Here is a 22,498-nt window from a genome sequence, read left to right as displayed (position 1 = left end):
TATTTTACATTTTTAGCATTTTTATTTATCTTACCTCTCATTTTAAAAAATAGACCAAGGGAGCAAAGCTGGTTCAGTGAAGGATAAAATTAGAAAGAACATTATAATATTAAAACTCAAAATAATGTGAAATATAAAAGTAACAGGACTCCATTAGGACAAGAAAATGTTCATATGAGAAGATTTCCCAGAAGTAGGTGAAAAAGAAAAGCTTAACTATGAATACAGTGTTGAATATCTAAAATCAGATTTTGTTAAGTCAGAAAATAAATCAACTCACCCTTCGTATCTAATACTTTGTCTTTTAAAAATATTGCCATATAGCCATTGAAAATTCAACAAGAGTTTTCAAACATAAGACAGAACTCTAGTAAATCTATAATTTTCTCTAGAACAAGTATGTGGTAATAGTTTCCTGAGTAAAATTATTGGATTTTGTTTCTCTACAAAATGAAAAAGCAAAACAAAAACAAAACAGCTACCAAAGTATCATTCATAATTGTACTTTATGTAAAATAAAATTACAGATGGATACACATCAGACTGTTGCTAAGAAACAGACAACTAGCTACACTATGTACAACACATACTGTGCTCTGGAAGAAATCAGTACTAGGTCTTGGCAAACTTCTTTAGCTGATCACACTGTTGGGCTTCCCATATGGTTCAATACCATAGAGTGTGGGAGGGCAGTGGCTGGCTCACAGGCTAACAGGTTACCTTGTGTTACGAATGGATAAAATCACAGAGGAGCAGCATATAAATCAGTCCTTGGAATATTGAGCATATGTCAGAGAGAAGAATCGCACCACATTTGCTCTGTTTATTAATGAAAATTAAGGCTACTTAAATGGATATTTCCTTTAGTTAGTAATTATATTGTGAACTCTGGTTGCAGACCAGAAAATATGTGATGTAATCAATGCAGACAGCATCAACTATGTGTGCCACATAGATGGGCAATGCTCCATAAGCAAAATAGGGTGCATCTGAGTATCAGTCCACTTACTGTTTATTTACTTAAAATTGGAGGCCACGTGTGTTGACACTTGCAACATGGCTCACTGCTGCCACAAGTTTAAATGTGCTGCCTTTAGTTTTTCAGAACAAGTGGTGGGTATTTCTGGCCCCTGCTTTTCAGAGCCCTCTATCCTTAGACTACCATCCATCCTGAGCCTGGCTTGCCAGACCTCAGCAGGCTCTGGAAATAATCTCAACTTATAAAATGAGAAATGAGGTAAGGCAGATATCTCAAAAGACATTAACAAACACATGCACAGACATGGAGTTGCGCACACACACACACACACACACACACACACTCACGCACACACCCCACTAGATGCCTTCCAACAATCTGAGGTTTTTTTCATTTGACGGAGGGACTTTCTGATACAGGTTAAATATTTCCCAGGTTTTTAAGTAAACTTCTGGGTCACCTGGGTGGCTCAGTCAGTTAAGTGGCTGACTCTGGATTTCAGCTCAGATCATGATCTCAGGGTCCTGGGATCGAGCCGCACATTGGGCTCCATGCTCAGTGGGGAGTCTCCTTCAGGATTCTTTCTCTCCCACTGCCCCTCCCCCTGCTTGCTTGCTTTCTCTCTCTTTCAAATAAATAATCTTAAAAAAATAAATTTCTAAATTAACTTTTTCCCCACATATAACAATACTAGATCTCTTCTGAATGATTTACATTAATATATATGATATTAATATTATATATATACACTCTTTCTGAACATTAGGACAGCCTCTCAACATTTACATTACAGTGACACAGAGGTTCATCTGTGGGTTAAAAATATGTTGTAAGACCCTCCCCCCATCACCTTTCTCCCTCCTCCCAATATATCTTTTCTCTCTGCTTCCTTTTTACTGTCCATAAACTTTAGGGATGAGGTCCGGAAATGCAAGAAGAAAGAGACTGACCATCACACAGGGTCAGGCAGAGAAGGGTATCTGAATTAGACATGTTATGCTAACCCAGGCTGTACTTCAGTAAAACAAAACATAATAACCCCCAAATCCTTAGTAGCCATATCAGTCCTAGCCTAGTCAGGAAAACACATTTGAGGAATTTGCTACAGAGCATTGATGATTGACATTTAAAAACGGGGGGGAGGAGAAATTAACCAGGGATCAACATAGCCACCCAAGTTTAGCAATAGCAGGAAGCTGCTACTAGCCCAGGTGTTAAAGGGACTTAGGTCAGGGGCACCTGGGTGGCTCAGTCGGTTAAGCATCTGCCTTCAGCTCAGGTCATGATCCCGGGGTCCTGGGATCGAGCCCCACATCAGGCTCCCCCTGCTCTGCGAGGAGCCTGCTTCTCCCTCTGCTTCTGCCACTCCCCTTGCTTGTGCTCTCTCTCTGTCAAATAAATAAATAAGTAAAATCTTTTAAAAAGTGTGTGTGGGGGGGTACTTAGGCCAGATGTAGTGTCACCAAGGAACAATAACTAGGGCCACCCAGCTGCATCTTGGTTCTTGAGTGGGGGCTATCCAGTAGAAGCTGGGACCATGGACAGAGCAGTTGCCCCCTGGGAACTGAAGCCATGCGGAAGCCACGGATGGCTGCTTAAGAAGCAGAGAGATCAGGGGAGAAATGAACTGGTTTCTGTCTCCCTCCTTCCTTTAATCTCCCTCTTAATCCTCACGGTCCAGACTTAATCCTGAGTCAGTGGGCAGCAAGCAGCCTGAGGAACAAGGGTTTCCTGTGATAAAGAGCCAAAGGAGAAAAGGTACAGAGAGATACGAGAACAAATCAGCAGTTGAGCTGACCAGCGCAGTCTGCCCCTCTGCCCCTCAGCACCTCTTCCTACCTTTTACCCAGGCAAGAATAATTTCAAACAATCTGTATCTGGACGTGGGGTTAACAGTTTGTGTTTTAACAAGCCCTCCAGATGATTGTGCTGTACAGTAAGATTTGAAAACCACTAGGTTAGACTTATAAAATGTTATAGATTAGCTATCAAATTGTAAATTTGTGTTTTGTGTTTCATTTATACTCTAGACTTGAGTGTAAAAGAAAGTGAAATTCCCAGAATATTGAAATGTTGTATCTTTTATTTATTGTTATTTAACAAACATTTATTGACCTAAGCGAAATGTGTGTATAAAGCAACTCAGCTGTAATCATGATTCTGGTCAATGTGAGATTACTTTGATTTATTATGCCAGGCTAAATTAATGTGTCTAAGTTTCTCAAGTACAAGGAATAATCTAACTATTATAGATTTTTGGCATTTCCAACAAACATGAAAATAAAAGAAGATACAGGTTCTTAAGTTAACACATGAATGTTCTTCCAACAGGAACTATAAATTACTGCATAATTAATTTACTACTAATAATTTCTGTTTTGCAGACATCTAATTTGATACCATGTACATGTCTAGATATACAAATGAAAAATCCAGTTACTTATCCAAATATTTTACTTATTTTCTTTCAAACATAATGTGTATTTGGAAACATTCAGATGACTGAGGAAATTTTCGCATATTACCCATATGTTTGGCATTGCATAGACATTAAAGATGAGGAAAAGGTATTGGCAGTATAGGAGAAATTATTTTATAATGCAGGACTACCTTAAGGTTGGAAATGTTCCAGAAAGAACAGATAAGAGTGGAATTTAAAGATTACTAGCTGTCTCCAATTTTTCTCTACCCATTTTTGTTTTTGTCCAGATCCACTCCAGTCAGCCTTTGGTCTACATAACTTTACTGACATTGGTTTTGTCAGGGTTTCTATATTGTTAAAGCTAATGTTCAATTCTCTGTCCTCATCCTACTTGATCTAGTAATAGATTTGACATCGTTATTTTTTCTGTCTTTCATCACTTGCTTCCAGGCCACCACACTTTTCTGTGATTGTTTCTACTCTCTGGCTGCTACTTTTCAACCTCCATTCCTCATTATCTTTCTGACCTCCAAATGTTGGAGTGTCCCAGGATTTAGTCTATGGATATCTACTTTGCTGTTCTTGAACAGTCTCATTGCTTTATATACCATCATTCATTATTGACCTCTGCACCTACATCACCAGCCCATCTCTCTTCCCGGGTCTCATATATCCTGCTCATCACCTCAAACTTTGTTCCTGATATGCCCTTAAAAACTCACCTTTCCTACAATCATCCCCATCTTAGTTTTTAGTCAATTCTAGCTTTTTTTCTTGCATTGGCAAAAAAAAAAAATTTGAAGTCACTCTTGACTCTTCTCTTTTTCTCACATCCCACTTTCAGTCCATCAGAAAATTTCACTGGCTCTATTCCCCAAGAATGTACCACCAGTTCCCACCACCTGTCTTGCTCCTGCTCTATGCAAGCCCTTGTTATTCTCACTTTCGGATTACGGCAATAATGCCCTTCCAGTCTCTTTGTTTCCTCTCTCAACCTCACTGAGTTTTTATCACTGCAGCCGAAGTGATCTTTTAAAAAGGAAAATAAAATCATGTATCTTCTCAAACTCTTCCAATAGCCCTTATTTTTTTGGTGGACTAAAAACCTAAGTTCTTACAATGGTCTCAAAGGCTCCCTGTAATCTGGCAACAAATCTGCTCTTTGACTTTCCTCTTCTACCTCTCTCTCCCTCCCTTGCTCCCTTCTGCCCCACACTGACCTCTTGCTGTTTCTTAGGACTTTTCCTTGGCCATTTCATCTGCCTTAAATGCTTTCCCGTTATGTGGATCTTTCACTCATCTCCTTTAAGTCTTTCCCCAAATGTCACTTTCTTAGTGAGGCCTTTCTTGACTGCTCTCTTTACAACTGCAGTCTCCCATGCCTGGTCCACTTCTCCATAACATCTGCTGTCCTCTAGTATACAGTATGTCATTTACCTTGTTTGGCTCTGTCTCCTCAGAATGTAAGCTCCATGAGGACAAGTCTCCTTGTCTATATTTTGACTATATCCCAGGTACCCAAAACATTATCTGGCCCAGAGCTTATACTCCAAAAATATTTGTTGAATGATTGAATTAATGAGATAGATGAGGCCATTTAGTTGAATGTTTTAAAGAATCAGAGAAGAATTGGGATCTTGTAAATAATTTAGACTATTCCAAGGAATGCTATTTCTGCTAATAATTGTTGGGGAATAAAAGGATTCTATAGTCAAGTGGTTTTGGAATTCACATTATCACTTTGAAAGTTTTGAAAAGGCCTATAGCCTGGTCAGCAAACTTGTTATGTAAAGGACCAGAGAGTAAAGAATTCAGGCTCTGAGGGTCAAACGATGTCTATTAAAACTGCTCAACTAGAGGCTGCCATTATAGTGCAAATTAAGCCATAGACAACATGTGAATTAATGAACATGGCTAAATTTTAATAAAATTGCATTTACAAAAAACTGACTGGGTTTAGGCTGCAAGTCATAATTTGCCAGTTCTGTTCTACAGTGTCTGAAGCTATTTAATTTTGTTGAAATAGCATTTTATTGCCATATATATGTGTATATATGAAATACTCATGAGCATCTTGCCAAATAAATGCTCCTCAGGACATATTTTAACAAATACCAGTCTAGTCCAACCTTATGAGGGACTTGGGATCCAAGATAGATTTTATTAAGTTCACAGACCTGATGAGTGGGAGAACAGGGACTAAGTTGCATATTTCCTGACTCCCAGTTAAGTGTTTTTTCACTTTTATAGTCCTGCTCTACCATTGCGGTAGATCTAAGGACTCCTGATCTTCTTAATTTAAAATTGCAAATTTAAAAACATTTGAATGTTTCCAGCAGTACCTTTATTTTCTGTTTATAATTTCTACATGCTAATAATTACAAGTTTATTTTCAACTCATTGCAGAAGAAACTCTGATGTATTTGCTTCTTCAAGTTTTTAATGCTCTCTGATGTTAATAAAGATTGAGAGAATTTATTTTTCCTGATCTGTCTCTAGAAGCACTCCTGTGACTTTTTGAAAGGACAAATGATACAAAACAGTATTCCGTTTTAATTCTCTATGTGCAGGTAAAACCACAGACATAGACTTCTAGTGTCCAATAACTTGTATACGAGATAGAAGCAACAAATCCAAACGATACCACAGATAACAAAGACAGACACACATACTCACATATGCCCATACAAATAGCCACCTCCCTCAGCACTGATTTCTGCATCTTCTATGTTACTTCAGGGTCCTCACAAATTAGATGCATCAGTTTTTTGTTTGTTTGTTTGTTTGTTTGTTTGTTTTTTGGTTAGCCTTATTCTGCTCTAATTTGTATAAGAAAAGTCTAAGATTAGTCTTTTAGCCATCCTTACATTTTTCTGCCTTCTTTCCTTCTCACGGGGCCTCTCCTGTCTGTTGACTAAGTAGACTAAGTCTTGCATTACAGATTCTACCGCTCATCAAAGATTGGCTAGACTCCCAGTAAACCAGCCTAGTAAGTCTGCATAAAATGGCATGAAATCAAAAGATATGAATTCAACGGAAAGCTCACTTAAGTGAATCACTTGATGTTTTGAATGCCTCCATTTCATTATCGACTAAATGAGAATAATTAATACGTATATGCCAATACTTCAAAGTACATTCTACCATTATCTCACCAGAGAAAGGAAGTTAATTTTTCCAGTGTCAGTTTCTGTACTGAGAAGATGTCACATTGCACTTACGAATGTGAGAATGATGGATAAGATCATGACAGTGTGCACTTTGAGTTTCTCAAGAGACTTATATTTCTCCTGTGTACAAACAAGTCAACTTATTGATCCAGTTGAAATTGATCGTAAAGCTCTTCCTATAGTTCGAACCAACCTGCCTCTTTTGTCCATTCAATATATACTCTTCTGTCTCATCCGTATTCCTTCAAATAGCTATCTATGCTAACTTTAATGAATTGTTTTCATATAATCACTGCTTATTTGATACCTCTTTTAAAAAACATATATTCCTTTGTGGAATACTCTGATAGAGATGAAATCCTGAAACCATCACTATTAGGATAAGTTCATTGGTCCCACAGTGAGGAGTAAGATAGATATTAAAAATCTTAGGGCTCACCTTCCCTTTTGGAAATAAATATCACCTAAATTAATATGGTGATGACTCCAGTTACATCCAATAAGGAGCCTAACAATTAAAGGTAAATAAAAATTAGTTCCAACTTTTAATTAAATATCAATGAGGAGACAACCAGCAACTCGCAATTTTACTTTTTAAATCCTTTTTTCTAACTCTCTAATTCACTCTATTGAGCATGCCACTCTCTCAAACATTCACTATTTACTACTATTACTATTACTATTCACTACTTACTATTCTACTTTTCTCAACCACAAGTGCAAGGTCTTTGTTTCATTCTGGTTTACCTTTTCTCCCACCTTTATTTCTTCATGCTTCCAATTCTGCACAACAAAACTCCAGATAAAGCAAAACTCGTCTTAGATGTCAGGTAAGGGGGAGAAACTCAAGACCCAAAGACAAAATTATCTGTATCAGGTGGGTCAGAAAAGAGAAGTCTGGCAACATGGGTAGATTAATATATTTTGTTGCTGTCAATAAATATATGAGAATCCCAGGTTATAAAACTAGAACTCACTTCAAGTCAAAAAAGGAGCTATATGAATGGAATAAAATGTAGATCTTGTATTCTTATTACCTCTCTCTTTTTCATTTTGGAGCCTCTTAAAGCAGCTTTATTTCCATAATCTTCTTCCTCTACTTTACCTCATCTATAGCTTTCTTGATACCTCAAGAGTTCTTTATTTTATTCTATATAGTATGAAATATTCAAGATCTCATTCTTACTTGCCTCCAGGAGCCTAAAGAAGTCATGCCAAGACCTTGCGTATTGGGAAAAATCCCTGTCTTCTCAACTGTCCCCCTGCTGTGTTTTGGCTATCATTCTGGCAACTTGGGAGTCAGTTCCTTCCATGTTATCAGAAAGTGGAGGAGCATGGAAGTGCTGAACTTTTTCTGGAGATGGCCTTGTTACACATCTGCATCTCTGTGCTGCCATTTGGCCTTGGCATATTTCACTGGCATCCTGGCTCATACATGGTCAGGGAGGTGGGATACTGGAATTACCTCAAAAGCTGCTTCCCTTTCTGTCCTAAGCTTTGAGAAATCCATTCGTGCTTTGGTTTTCAGATTTTTTGTGTGTAATGTGTGGTCTCAACAGGACTTTTCTTGCTATTGTTCTTGTCAGAGTAAAATACAGGGACTTGGAAGTTACCTTGGAAAAAAGAAAAGGCCGCCATTCACCTTCCTTCAGTGCTAAGGACCTAGGCCACTTACTTGGACACAGGCACGAGTATTCCAAGCAGTACAACTGGGCTCACAAGAAGACTGAGCTGGGTTGGGGGTGGGGCGGGATGAGGGGCTCCAGGGTAGTTCAGCCAGTTAAGCTTCTGACTCTTGATTTCAGCTCAGGTCATGATCTCAGGGTCACGAGATCAAGCCCCACATCAAGCTCTGGGCTGAGCTTGGAGTCTGCTTAAGATTCTCTCTCTACCCCTCCCTTGCTCATGCTCGCTCTCTCTCTCTTAAAAAAAAAAAAAAAAAGATTGAGCTGGGGAATCTGTGTCAAGCTGCTTTTCATACTCAAATTTTCTACTATCTGTGCATAAAACTATCTCAGGTATCTGAGGAAAGTAAGTTATTGAGAGTCATCTACCTACAAACCATCCCCCAACCCTTTGATATGACTTGAAACTGTGGAGATTCAGAAATCAATCATGACTGTTTTCTTTAAAAAAAGGAAACTGGGAAAAAAATATTAATATGTTACAATTCTACTCTCCTCCCTGCACACCAGATTCCATGGCCTTCAATGTAAAATAGTGAGTAAGGAAATTCCTAAAGAATTTTTAACACATTGCTTTTAATATATTTTAACAATTACTTTTAAAGTTTGTCTTTTCATTTGCTATGGGTGATGCAACCTTGAAATTCATTTAAAAAAAAAAAACAATGAAAGTGTGTAGGTCAAAAATATTCAGCTTTGCTCAGGTAGGGAGTTTGATATTTGATTTCTTATATTGCCTTTTTTGTCAATTGTTAAGTTGGAAATACAATTTAAATAAAGCCAGTTTCACTGGGGCTTTTTTCTATATTTTTCAAGATTTTACAGCATCTGAAAGCACATAATTTCCAATTTTAAGACATCTCAATGGCTTTCACCTAGTTGCATTTGTTTGCTTGCTAGTACATTTAACTATAATTATTTCAGAATTAATTATAGATAAGATTTGATATCACAGAATATAGCATTAACCAAGGTGGACTGTGAAAGTATTGTTCTTTATATGTTCATTTTTCATACTTAGAGGTACAGGCCCTTCTAACTTGTTTCTTTTTTTTCGTTCTGATTATTACTAGGTAACAAATTATCCCAAATTTACTGATATAAAAATCAGAATCATCTTATTTGTGCTCACAGATTCTGTGGGTTAGGTGTTCAGATAGAACATGTAGGGATGGTTTATATCCACTCCATGATATCTGGGACCTCCACTGGAAAGAAGATTGGTGGGGAGGGGGAGGGGGTCACTTATGGCTAGGAACTGGAGTCCTCTGCAAGCTTCTGCACTCACGTGCTGACACCTGGGCCATGCTGACTCCAGGGCTGGACTTGGCTGAAACCATTGAGTGGAGTACCTAAACAGGAGCCTCCATGTGTTTGGGCTTCTCCCAGCAAAGTGCCTGGGTTCTTACAGGGAACATCTCAAAAAAGGGAATACAGACAGCCAGGTTCCAAGAGAATCAGACAATAGCTGCATAGTCATTTATGACCTGACCTCAAAAGTGATGTAGCATCAGTTCTGCCATACTCTGTTAGTCAAGACAGTCACAAGCCCACCCACTTTCCAGGGGAAAGTACATAGACTCCACCTCTCAATAGAGGGAGTGTCAAAAAATGTGGAGCCATGTCTTAAGTCCAACACTGTAGAAGTGATTGATGTGCTGCTTTCCAGAGACATTCTTACTTATTTGTCTTTTTCTCACCTCTAAAGCAACAATACACATTTGCAATAAGGCTGGCCAATGTTAAAAATGCTTATATAGAGGCACCTGGGTGGCTCCGTCGGTTAAGCATCTGCCTTTGGCTCGGGTCAGTGATCCCAGGGTCTTGGGATCGAGTCCCGCATCAGGCTTCCCACTCGGGGGGAGTCTGCTCCTCGCCCCTGCTCGTGTTCTCTCTCTCTCAAATAAAAATAAATAAATCTTTTTTAAAAATGCCCATATAACCATGTGTTTCACCTTAGCATGTTTTTTATTGCAAGCGACAGAAACCCTGACTCAAATTGGCTTGAACAAGAGACTTTATTAACAAAACTGAAAATTCCAATGGTAAGGCAGGCAACCCTTCAAGGGAAAGTTGTTTCATTGGCTTAGCAGTATTGAAAAGACACTTTCCAGCCCTACTTCATCACTCAGCCACTCTTAATGTTGACTTTATCCTACATCGGGCCATCTCTTGACTAAAGGATGGCAGGCATGCTCAACTGCCTGTTCAACCAAAGATAAAGAGGACTTTTCTTCCCTCTTCAACATTTGAGTCCTGAGTTTCACTCAGCAGGGGCAGGAGAGGTCACTTGCATACCCCTGAAATAATTGCTGAGGTCACAGTCAAGTTCTGAGTGGCTTAGTTTTCGATGCCCATCCCTGAACTTAGTCCTGACTTCAGAGGGGATAGGATTACATCAGTTGGCTTCAGAATGAGGATATGATTGATCCCGAGTAAATTTTATGCCTGCCAGGAAGTGGGAAATGGGTGGAAAGGTGCTGGGAATTCAGCTTTCATTGCAATTTCATCTTGGAACCCTCTCAGGCAGCATAAAGTCGTATGACCATGAGGTGATGAAGCTATTGCCTTGGCCTCATTAAGCATCACAGATCAATCGGCTAAGAGTTTACAGTCCTATTCCTATTCACTTGTCAGCACCCCACCTTTGATTCCAGTCAGTGTCATCTTAAAGAAACCCCATTTGACAGAACAAGGAGAAAACTGGTATAAAAAGTGACTCTGAATTTGGCTATTCTGTGCCATTGGGGAGTGGTAAGAGACCAGTCACACGGTTTGTGATGGTTTGTAATTCTGATCTTTGTGTGCACCTGTATGCACCTTACTTTGGATAAATTCTGAGTTTTGCCTGAGAAAGTTGGCATCTTATCTGAGACCATGAATGCTTTCCTAAGAGCTACTAATGTCTTCCTCTGTTTTTCAGAGTTGACACAGAATTTAACAGTGTAGGCACTTCTGCCAAGACTTTTATTAATTGTTTTCCACTTCAAGTCGATGAAGCATGGCAGGGTTATTGTTTTCATTTTTCAGTTGACAAAATAGGGACCGAGGGTTAAGCAAGTCACCTAAGACCACATGTCAAAGCAGGGACAGAGTTGGCATTGGAAGTCACTTTCCGGGAATCTTGGCTCCGTGCTTTCTCTAAAAAAAAAAATTATGAAAGTTTCACACAAAGAAAAAAAGAACAGATCGTAAGATAATACACACTAGGGAACCCATCACTTGGCCTCAGAAATTTTGTAAGAAAAAATGTAGATAGAAGGAAAGCCCCCTTTGCACCCTTTCCAGTTCCAATCCCTCACTTTCCCTTCTCAGAGAAAATCAATATCCTGAATTTGGTGTTTAACATTATCATACACATTTTTACCCCACATGTATTATCCATAAAAAATATGGTAGTTTTGCATATTTAACTTTATATTATTACTGTTATTTTGCATGAGTCCTATAATTTTTACTGTTTTGCTCAACAATCTCTATATTCATGCCAATATATGCATAAATAATGTAGCAAGCTTATTGATTCTCTCCATGATATAATATTATATTTCATGATTATATAACAGTTTATCCATTCTCTTTATGTACACTTAGATGGGTTTTTTGCTGTTGTTTAATATTATAAACAATAAATGCAATGAACATTCTTGTACCTTTCACCTGATTACTTTCTTGAACCCCATTTGAAAAAAAGAATACTCTTATTGAGATAGGTATGGAGATTCAGTTACCCTGTCTAAATTCTGTGCTAGAGTAATGCAGGAATGAGTAGACAAAGCAAGACTTATTGGCTATATTTACATTTGAAGGGATTCATTCTAAGTTTAAAAACCAATCCATATTCCCTGTTTACCAGGATTTTCAGTTGATTTATCAGGAGCTGTCATTAAATCTTGAAATCTCACTTACTAATCCACAAACCAGTCATTACTAATGATACTTCCTGCCAGAACCAGACCTGAATTTCTGTAACCTCTAGGATTTTTGTCAGATTGAAAAAAAAAAAAAAAAACTGGCGGCAACCAAAGTATTGAATTGGTAGAGATGTGCTGTGAATAAAGCAAGTTTTATCATTACAGAAATAGAAATAGTGGCCTGAAAATTTTAAGAACATCAAAATAACTTCCTTCTATAAAGCATGCCCTGGGAAGAAGGGGTGAAATTTCTATGGGACATCATGCCTGTCTATCCTAAAGTGCTATCTTTATGGGGTAGAAATAGGCAAAAGATGACCATTTATTTTCAGATCCTTATAGTCTGTTTTAAATGACTGATTAAAAAACCTTCATGTCAATAATGAAACTAAATTATTTTAAAAAATCATTGTACTTTATTCTGGATTCTCAGAATTCTGAAGAAGCCGGTTCATTGTGTTAATACTGGAACTGCCTTTTAGTACCACCAGCTAACACAGATTTGGGGGAAATTGCTGGTATAGGAATTTGGAGACTGGATTTTTTTTTTTTTAATTTCCTCTGACTATGAACCTTGGGAAAGTCACCGAAGCATCTTAGACATGGGGTTGCCCTAAGTCAGTAATTTGCAAATTTTTTTATGCTGACTCCAGGTTGTTAGATCAATTTTGAGGGTTAGGACAATAATAATAAAAATCATCATCATCATCATCACATGGAATAGAACGGAATATATTCAGGGAACAGTGTATGTGATTAGGGTATTATTTCATAAAATTCTTATTACAGAACTGTGTGTGTGTTTTTGCGTGTGTGCATAATGCTGCAGGTAAAATTCGTATTCTGTATTCCTTTCAAAAACATTTGAAAGCCATTTATAGCAGGTGACTTCAGAAAGGACCTCAGGGGGGCACCTGGGTGGCTCCGTCAGTTAAGCGTCTGCCTTCGGCTCAGGTCATGATCTCGGGGTCCTGGGGTTGAGCCCCACATCAGGCTCCCTGCTCAGTGGGAAGCCTGCTTCTCCCTCTCCCACTCCCCCTGCTTGTGTTCCCTCTCTTGCTGTGTCTCTCTCTGACAAATAAATAAATAAAATCTTTTTAAAAAAAAGAGACAGAAAGGACCTCAGGGACATCTCAGATATGGTTATGTCCCTATTAAAATTCCCTAGTTGCTTCCATTTTTTTTTTTTTAGGATGAAGCCCAGAATTCCCAGCATAGCAGAAAAGGCCCTTCAAATTCCTGCCTCTGGGACCAGGCCCCACAAGGACATAATGAACTATGAGCTCCCTGCTTTGACAGTACTGCTTCATGTCTCCACACATTTGCTGACAGTTTTCCTGGGCCTCAAAGGCTCTCTGTAGCCATGAAGCATTATCGTTGCTAGAGATCCTTCCCTACCCAACTATTCTTTATGGAACTGCTTACTCCTTCCCTTGGGTCTCTATTATTTTTTACTGACTTAATGCCATAGCCCACAGTACACTTCACTACAGTTAATGATGGTTTAAAAATCTATCTCCCCCTACTGAACTGTGAAGACTTTGAGGTCAGCTCTTTGTATCCTAAGAATTGGGGTTCTTTCCTTTTCTTATGCATATACTGTGTTCTCCCTTTCTCTCAAAATAAGTTTATTCTTTAAAAACAGCACACATTTATTTTAAATGTCTCAAATGACATGAAAAGGCAGTTGAAAAATCACTCTAAATCCTACAGCCTAACAATGACCGATGTCTCTATCTGCCTACGTGCATGTTTAGAGAGATGTAAGCACCCACATGCACACATGCGCACACACACTTGCACACGCATACAATGTTATACAAACTCATTCATTGATCTGACCAGTTTTTCCTTTCAACGATGTCAAGGACACTTTCCCTGTTAATGATATACCTGTACATAATTTTATATGGCTGCTTAAATTTTAGTTCATTAAAGGCAATGATGGTAGACCTGACTTCTTGTTTCTTTTATTCCATGAGTATGAATTAAAAAGTGGCATTATTGTCCTTACTTTATTTGGTCAGCTATAGAGTCTTGAGCTGGTTTTGTAACTGTCTTCAAGGCATTCCCTTATGCCTTCTTCCCTTTATCTTTGGGCTGTGTCCTGTTAAAATTTCTGTATATTAGAGAGTCTCCTATCAAGCAATGTGATGTTTTTAGTCAAACCTTGTCTGTCTTAAGAGAATCATCTATAGCTATATAGTAAGGGTTTGACTTTTGATGGTTTTTCCTAATTTAGAAACTAATACAGTGGAATCATGCATATATTTTGTATGAATATTTTTAATCTCATCACCCTAACATAAGGATGCATCTCAATTGTACCTGACCTTCCCCTATTCTGTGGTCATGAAATTCAAGATGATATATAACTGTTTTCAATGGGTATTTTTATTTTACCAACCACTTTCACTCTTTGGCAGATACAGATTGCTAGTAGAGGTCATTAGGATACTTCCTCACTCTCTGGAGCTAAGATCAAGAACTACTCAGATTTATTATTTTAATAAAATGAAACATCTGGTACAGTTTTGGAAAGTACAAAGTCACACTATGATTACAACTTATTTGTATTGTGTGTGTGCGTGTATGCATGTGTGTGTGTGTTTGTGAGAGAGAGAGAGAGAGATCTGATTCAGAAATCTATCAGTTTTGCTTCACTGTTACTGGAGAGCTTACATACAGTCCATGTTATTTTTATGGATTTTCTCCTGTTTTCAAACTCAATTAAAACTCTTAGGAATTCTTCATTCTTCGGGTTGTAGATTCAACATTAGAGCACATTTTCATACCGTACAGCATTAATCCAACAACTCTCTTAGAAAGACTTTTTTGTTTCCATCTCTATATTCTGATCTTGACCCCATCTCACCAAGTGTCAGGGACATTTATGTCATGATGTGCATTGCCTTAGGTTTTAATATAAAATGTGTGCCATTTATTACCTATGCTTTAGTTATTAGTAGGTAGAGATCTGAGCATCAGTCATTTCCGGCTCCCTATCTAATTATCTCATATAATTAACTATCACCTCTCATGTTTTCCCTCTTTCCATGCTGTACCTGTCCTCCTTAGTAGCAGTTGTTCTCAACCAGGATAGATTTTGCCCTCGAGGAACATCTGGCAATGTCTGGAGACATTTTTGATTGACAGGAAGGGTACTACTTGTTTCTAAATGGTAGAGGTCACTGATACCACTTAACTTCCTGCAATGCAGAATATAGGTCCATTCCCCGCAATGTAATGTAATCCAAGCCAAAATGTCCATAGTGCTAAGGTGAAGGTATCTTGCTGTAGAAACTGACTTCCTGTGTTTCATTTGAACCTTCAGATTTCTTCCACCCCTGAGGTGTTCAGTTTAAAGTATCCTCTTGATTCAGACTAGCTACTTAGTAGCAGAAAGTGGTTATATTTAGATGTAAAATTATATCTCATGTCTCATCTGTGTCATGCTTTGGTTGAAGGGAGGCTGCCGTCATCATCAAAAATGTTTCCCTTGTTAGTAAAATAATAGTATATGAAAACTGACATTACGCAATAGCACAGAATACGTAAAGGAGGAGGCTGAGGCATATTTCTAAGTAAAGAATAAAGCTGGAGAGATTAATATCTATGATTATCCTCAGATTAATAAATATGATTATCTTCAGATACTCTCTGCTCCAAATGTTATTTGTTGTTATGGAAATTCTACTTGTACATAAATTGAGCAAATCTCCATGGGCAGCTTAATACTAACACGATCCCCCTTTCTTTCTCCTTTTTTTCCCCAGACATTTCACATTTTCAAGAACAAAATGATTTAAAAGGATTACTAGAAAATCTCCATCAAAATATCCAAGCCAAAAAAAGAAAGAATGTAGAAATCATGTGGTTGGCTGCAACGGTAAGCACTCTCCAGCCAGATCTTTGTCCTTGTCACCATGATGACCAGCAAACATCATAGAGTATTTGCTGTGTAGGGTCCAATCTCTGCACTTTGGGTTACCAGATGTCATTCTCCATTATCCAGGGGATTTGGCATTTTCAATGCTGTCGGTAATTCTATCAATACACTAGAACACAAGACGGAAGAAGATGCACTCAACAAGAAACAATTTTACCTATTGGCTTTTCTTGTATATCCTGGATGTAGTTTGACACTTTGAGGCTAAAATGAAGTGTCTTTGGTTTTCTTGATAGTCCATGTTTGCGATGTCAGTCGCCCATATCAATCAGGATTTTGAAGTGCTACTCTAGAGACATATGGTTGCAACAGAATGTGGTTATCAGATCTTTGACTCATGGCCTCAGTAAGGCTCCTGGACATCTTGTTCAATTAATGAGCTTTTAAATGCGTTTGTTAATTTAGATATTAGCATAGAATTTATTACTGATGGATTGCTCTTGGGGTAATGAGCTATATTTTCTATGGTTCTTTCTCATTCAATAACACCCTCAGGGCAGAAGTTCTGCCTTATTTCCTGCCCCAGGTTTCTACCAGAGTGAGGGAGAGAATAATGCCTGTATTTTTGAAACTCTTGTCTGGCAACCATTCAGGCAGAGCTCACATGAACTTATGAATTTTGTTCAGCGCTCAGACCCAAAGATCCTTTCCTAATGCAAGAATCCTTTCATCAGAAAAGGCCCACACTGGAGATCTTTATGATGAATGCCATATTTGTAGTTCCTCTACAGTGTTGCCTTTGTAATTTGGAGTTCGGTAACCGATCTCCTAAAATAACTCTATTCATTCTGTATCAAGAGCATTTAAAACAAAGCCTTGTCCCTATTGCCAGTGTTCAATTATAATCCAATATTACTTACTCTCTTCTGGGAAAAAGGAATGGATAATTTACCACGAGTCTATATAAAATCATTTACCAAGAGCAAGGCGGAGGAAAGCTGCTTTAGCTTCCCTTCATGCCCTCTTGGAGGCCCAGGGAAGAACATCAAAGGTAACAATATGAAACATTGCTTTCAGGCAGCTCATTTGCACTGGTCCCATTTAGCACCATACTGCATTACAGGAACGTTGTTTTTAATAGTTTTTCTACCAGTGGTGGCTGCTTTTTATGTCTTCAAAGACTGCTGTGGTTGTTAATTCTCACAAAAATTTCACAAAGGTAGGTCATGAGCTATTTTTGCTATTTTTACTAATAATGGGATAACAGGAAGGTAATTTGATCATTTACCAAGGCTTTCTGACAACTTAGGAACATATACATATGTCACTATATACATACCATGAATTTGTGTGTCAATTGATAAATGAAAGATGTACATGTACAAACACAAATGTATATTTTCTCTTAGTTTATGTAGTTTTACCATTTGAATGTATAAAAAAGTTTTCCCATAAATCTCATTCATTCCTGAAAATTCTTTTTTGAAACTTAAACACTGACCAAATATGGCTTTCTCGCAGCTCAACTGTTGAATGGATGATTGACTGCCTTGATAAATACACGGTACCCATAATGTGCAAATTTAGCATTATGTAGGAACACTGACATTATTATTACAGCATTTCTGTAGCTGATACCTCAGTTTCAATATCCTTTTTGTAAATCAAGGACTTGGATAATACTTTTAAAATCAAGAAATATAGAAATTCCTTTTGACATTTTCCAAAAAGCTTTTATTTGTCTCTATTTCATTCTCCTCTCTTTTAAAAATCTATTAATTATATATTACTGTGTTAATATTTTACATTCTCATTGAAAAAATATAACACTATTTGGTTTTGTCTTGTTCAAATTTTAAAAAATAAAAAATGAGAATTTAAAGAGACCACATGCCAATCAAGTGTATTAAATTAAGTTCATATGGTTCAGAGGAGCTGTAGAAATAAGGAAACCAAGACCCAACCTGCTCACTCTGAATTGCCTCTGCCTTCTCTTTATGGTAAATGTAGAACATTAAATATCCTTAGTAGGAGAGTTGTATATACTAGAGACAACACATTTTAAAGAATATTCATTCTTTTTAAAAATCATTATCTAGGGGCACCTGGGTGGCTCAGTCGGTTGAGCGTCTGCCTTCAGCTCAGGTCATGATCCCAGGGTCCTGGGATCCAGTCCTGCATCAGACTCCCTGCTCAGAAGGGAGCCTGCTTCTCCCTCTCCCTCTGTCACTCCCCCTGCTTGTGCTCTCTCGCTCTCTCTGTCAAATAAATAAATAAAATCTTTTTAAAAAAATCATTATCTCATAAGTGGCCATTGAGGTCTATATTTCATTATTATGAATATGAATAGCCAAGTCTTTGTTGTTTTATATTAAAAATGTTGAAATACTCTTTATTTGAAAAGATTAGAGTCTTCCAGATGAAAAAAATATTTTATGGTGAAATCTTGCTATCATATTTCTCTAGTCACTTACATTGGAAATAGTGAGAAAGTGCTAAAGGTCTAATAAGGACTTGTCAATCCTAGTGTAAGTATCAGAATCACAATTAAAACATGGTAAAAACCCTTGATAAACTGTGTTAGTATATCTTTTCTTCAAAGCAGAATAACTGTTAAGGCCTCCTTGATGGCAGGTAATAAAGCAAGACTGTATTATATCACATTAGATTTATTTTAAGTGCATGTTGATTAACATTGTTGATACTAATGTAGTGTTGGTCTGTCATATCAGGGCCCTGCCATGGGACAGGGAAGAGAAAGGAAGAAAGGAATGGAGTTATTCACCTGCTAACAATAAGGCAATGAGACAAGAGATTATTGTGGCTCAGAGATTTTTTCTCTTGAATTACATTGGGATAACAAAAAGAAAGAATTTGCAAAAAGAAACAGAATAGAAGGGAAGCTAAAGGCTTGGTCCCTGGCATTAGGCAAACCTACATTAGCATCCTGGCTCTGTTCAGTTGTGCCCAAGTTACTTAATCTAGCTAAGCCTCAATTTTGTCATCTGTAAAATAAGAATGATTACAGCTTCCTCCAGGATTCATGTGCAGTTATTGAAAGAGCAAATCTAGGGGCACCTGGGGGAGTCAGTCGTTTGAGCATCCAACCCTTGATTTCGGCTCAGGTCATGATCTCAGCGTTGTGGGATCAAGCCCCGTGTCAGGCTCTGTGCTTAGCTCAGAATCTGCTTGGGACTCTCTCTCTCCGTCCCTTTGCCCCTCCCCCCATCATGTGTGTATGCGTGCGCTCTCTCTCTCTCAATAAATAAATAAGTACAATAAATTATTTTAAAAAATAATTGAAAGAGCAAATCTATATGAAATTTATTAGCATTATACCTGGTACAGTAGATGTGCACTTAACAGCAACTCTTTGGTGTCCTTATTTTTACCAGTTGCATTGATGAGTGGCTAGTGGTTCACTTATCTGCTTCATGGCACCACGTAGATGTTTGAAATCTCATAACCTAAAGCCAAAACTCGCAAAGGTTTCTTAAATGTAAAGTAAGAAGATGTTAGCTACTTAGCATTCAAACCAAGTGTCTGATCCAGGAAATCTAGTTTCATTTTCCCTTCACAATTAAGGTGTTGCTCCTAGGCAGTGATCATTACTGTCATCCGCTATGGCTCAGGCCCCCTTTCAGGGCAGTGACCATCTCATATGCTTCAACAGCCCCACACCTCACACGTCACATACAAAGAACTAAATAGATTCAATCTGTTCCCCTAGCTTTTGAAATGAAAAGATAATGCGTTTCATTCGCTAGGGCAGATTGAACCAATTGACTATCATAAATTCCCATAAATTTGGCGTGTTTAGATAAAAAGTGTTTATAGATGAGTCCGACACTTTAGAGTCATCTACAGATGGGCAACGAGCTGTTTGTATGTCTGTGTTGCAGATTTGTCGCAAACTCAATGGCATTCGTTTCACCTGTTGCAAAAGTGCCAAGGACAGGACATCGATGTCGGTGACTCTGGAACAGTGCTCGATCCTGAGAGACGAGCACCAGCTACACAAGGACTTCTTTATCCGAGCCCTGGATTGTATGAGAAGGTAGCCTGCATGTCTGCAACTTTCTTTCTTTTAAGGCCATTTTAAAGTTTGGGGGCTTTTGTTTTCCAAATATATATTTTACTGGCAGACTGAATAGTGACTCCATTGCATTTCCATGGCTCATAGCTCATGGCATGAAAGATAAAATAATATTAAGCATTCCCCCTACTCATTTGAGGCAATAAAAGAGAACGTGGCTGGATTTTGATAATAGCTTATGAACTCATTTAGATCTAAGTTTTAAAGGGCTCTGGTCCTTTCATATATAACTTGAAGAACAATTTCTTTATATGTTAGTAATTATGAAAATGTGCAAAATAAAACTCCGTTGTTATCCAAAGAAAATCTCTCCTGACCGCAACTGATAGGTGATCCTCCCGATGTCTTGTAGGGTCTCCGGGTCGGTCACCTCCTTCCTAAAATTATTTTCACATCACTCATCATAAAGGTGGGATGACACAGATACTTTAGAATAGAGAATTAATATTGTTCCTCTGCCGACATTTAGAATGCTATGCCTGAAGTCATGTTTCTTGATTCATTTCCACAGTAATTAAATCTAAAGTCTAAGCCATAATGGGGAGGAAAAAGTGTCTCATTCACAGTGTCTGTCAGGAAGGACACATGTTAATTAGAAAGTTAAACGTAATTGTCTTTTTGCTGCAAAGACCGACTCAGAAGCACACCAGATAGCATGGGACAGACTCTTCTATTTCCAGAAAGGAATGTCCTGTGATGCTCTAGAGAGGACAGCTTCTTATCTGGCATATCATTAGCTACCCCCCCCCCTTTTTTTTTAATGGCTGCAGTCTCTCAGTGGGGCTGTGGACATTTGCCTGCACATGCCCTGTGCCTGCATGCTTTCCCTGCTACTTGAGAGATTTCTGGAGCCCTCTCTGTTTCCCCATTTCATGTCTCTTGGCATTTTCATTGTTCAGTGGAGTTCTATTATGATTTCTTGATAAATGTATGAGGATGTCTTCACGGCCTGACATGAACATCCCAGCCATATAAAATGCACTTGGTTGTTACAAAAAAACTTCTTTTAAAAATAATCTCTCAGCACTAATGGAAGAATTCAGAAACTGAAGCTGAAATCTTCTAAAGTGCAGAAAAAGAATACAAATATCACTGTGGTTAGAGCAAAGGTACTAGGTGGGGAGAAGAGAAACACATGATATTATAGGCCAGATACACACCAGAGGACTATAATGATTCAACAAATACGAATTATCTGGAAGATGCAATTGTTGTTTATTTAAGGCAGAGATAAAAGAGGACCCTTAAATTAGAAAGATGATTCTTTCAAATTGGTAAATAAAAGGTGTATCATATACATGTTAAAATATAAAGCTAGATAGTGTGGCATTGCATAAAGTTTGTATAGAATCGACATTATATATGTAATGGACTTGCTCACGACATAACATGTATAGGGTTCATTTTTGGATTGTTAAAAAATGTAAGGTCTAACAATTTTAATCTAAAAACACTGAAGATCTTAACTTCTATACCACCACTTCTCTGGGGGATCTATATATATTTATATTTATATACATATTTTTTTATAAATTTCATATCTTCAAATTTATCATTTGGTTTTGTGAATGCACAAGAGCTGTGTGAGTCTGTGAGGGCGCACGCGTGTGTGTGTGCATATGTTTAAGGGAAATAATATATGTCCTTTCCTTTAATAACTGCCATAGTTTCCTTCTTTGGATATTCTGTATTACAGTACAAGCCTATTGGTTTATGAGTTCTGGCAATATATAGTAAGTGAGAGCATGGAGTTTGGGAGCCAGCTGACCTGAGTTTTAATGCAGCCTATGTGCCACTTACTAGCCATTGGCAAGGGATTTTGTTTTGTTTTTTTAAAAGCTTTTATTTATTTATTTGAGAGAGAGAGAGAGAGAACAATGGCGTGCAGAGAGAGGGAGAAGCAGAGTCCCCGCTGAGCCGGGAGCCTGATGCAGGGCTGGATCCCAGGACTCTGGGATCATGACCTGAGCCAAAGGCAGATGCTTAACCGGCTGAGCCACCCAGGCGCCCCAGCCATGAGCGAGTTTAATGTTTTACTGCCTCCTACCTAGCGCCTTAGGCAAGTTAGTCAACCTCTTGATGCCTCAGTTTCCTTTATCTGTAAAACAGATGTGATAATAATAGTAGCTCTTCGGAGGAGTGTCTTGAGGATTAAATGAATTGATATGTGTAAAGTGATTACACAGTGATTACTGTGTAATATTTGTTAAGTAAATAAAAATAAATATCAAGAGTCATGATGTTAACATTCTGATCTCAGGTACAGTAAAATCTAATCACTATGATCCCTATAATCTTTGTGAATATATTATGACAAGTTTTGACTCTAATACTATATATTAA

The 22,498-nt window shown here is 38.0% G+C and overlaps 1 protein-coding gene across 5 annotated transcripts in view; it reads left to right on the top strand.

Annotated features, from left to right (window-relative positions):
• The window catches only part of INPP4B (inositol polyphosphate-4-phosphatase type II B), an 824,845-nt gene that overhangs the window by 738,385 nt on the left and 63,962 nt on the right, over positions 1–22,498 (top strand). For all 5 annotated transcript variants that reach the window (XM_064585102.1, XM_064585100.1, XM_064585099.1 and 2 more), the window contains 2 exons: positions 15,947–16,059; positions 19,962–20,116. In XM_064585102.1, coding sequence (XP_064441172.1) covers positions 15,947–16,059; positions 19,962–20,116 — 268 coding nt within the window. The remainder of the gene's footprint in view (positions 1–15,946; positions 16,060–19,961; positions 20,117–22,498) is intronic.

Source organism: Mirounga angustirostris, unplaced genomic scaffold (assembly GCF_029215605.1).
Source record: "Mirounga angustirostris isolate CCGP_5_RB_7025 unplaced genomic scaffold, mMirAng1.0.hap1 SCAF_2, whole genome shotgun sequence".
Classification (NCBI taxonomy): domain Eukaryota; kingdom Metazoa; phylum Chordata; class Mammalia; order Carnivora; family Phocidae; genus Mirounga; species Mirounga angustirostris.
Note: the sequence above shows the minus strand (reverse complement) of the source record. Positions and strands in the feature narration are given on the sequence as shown.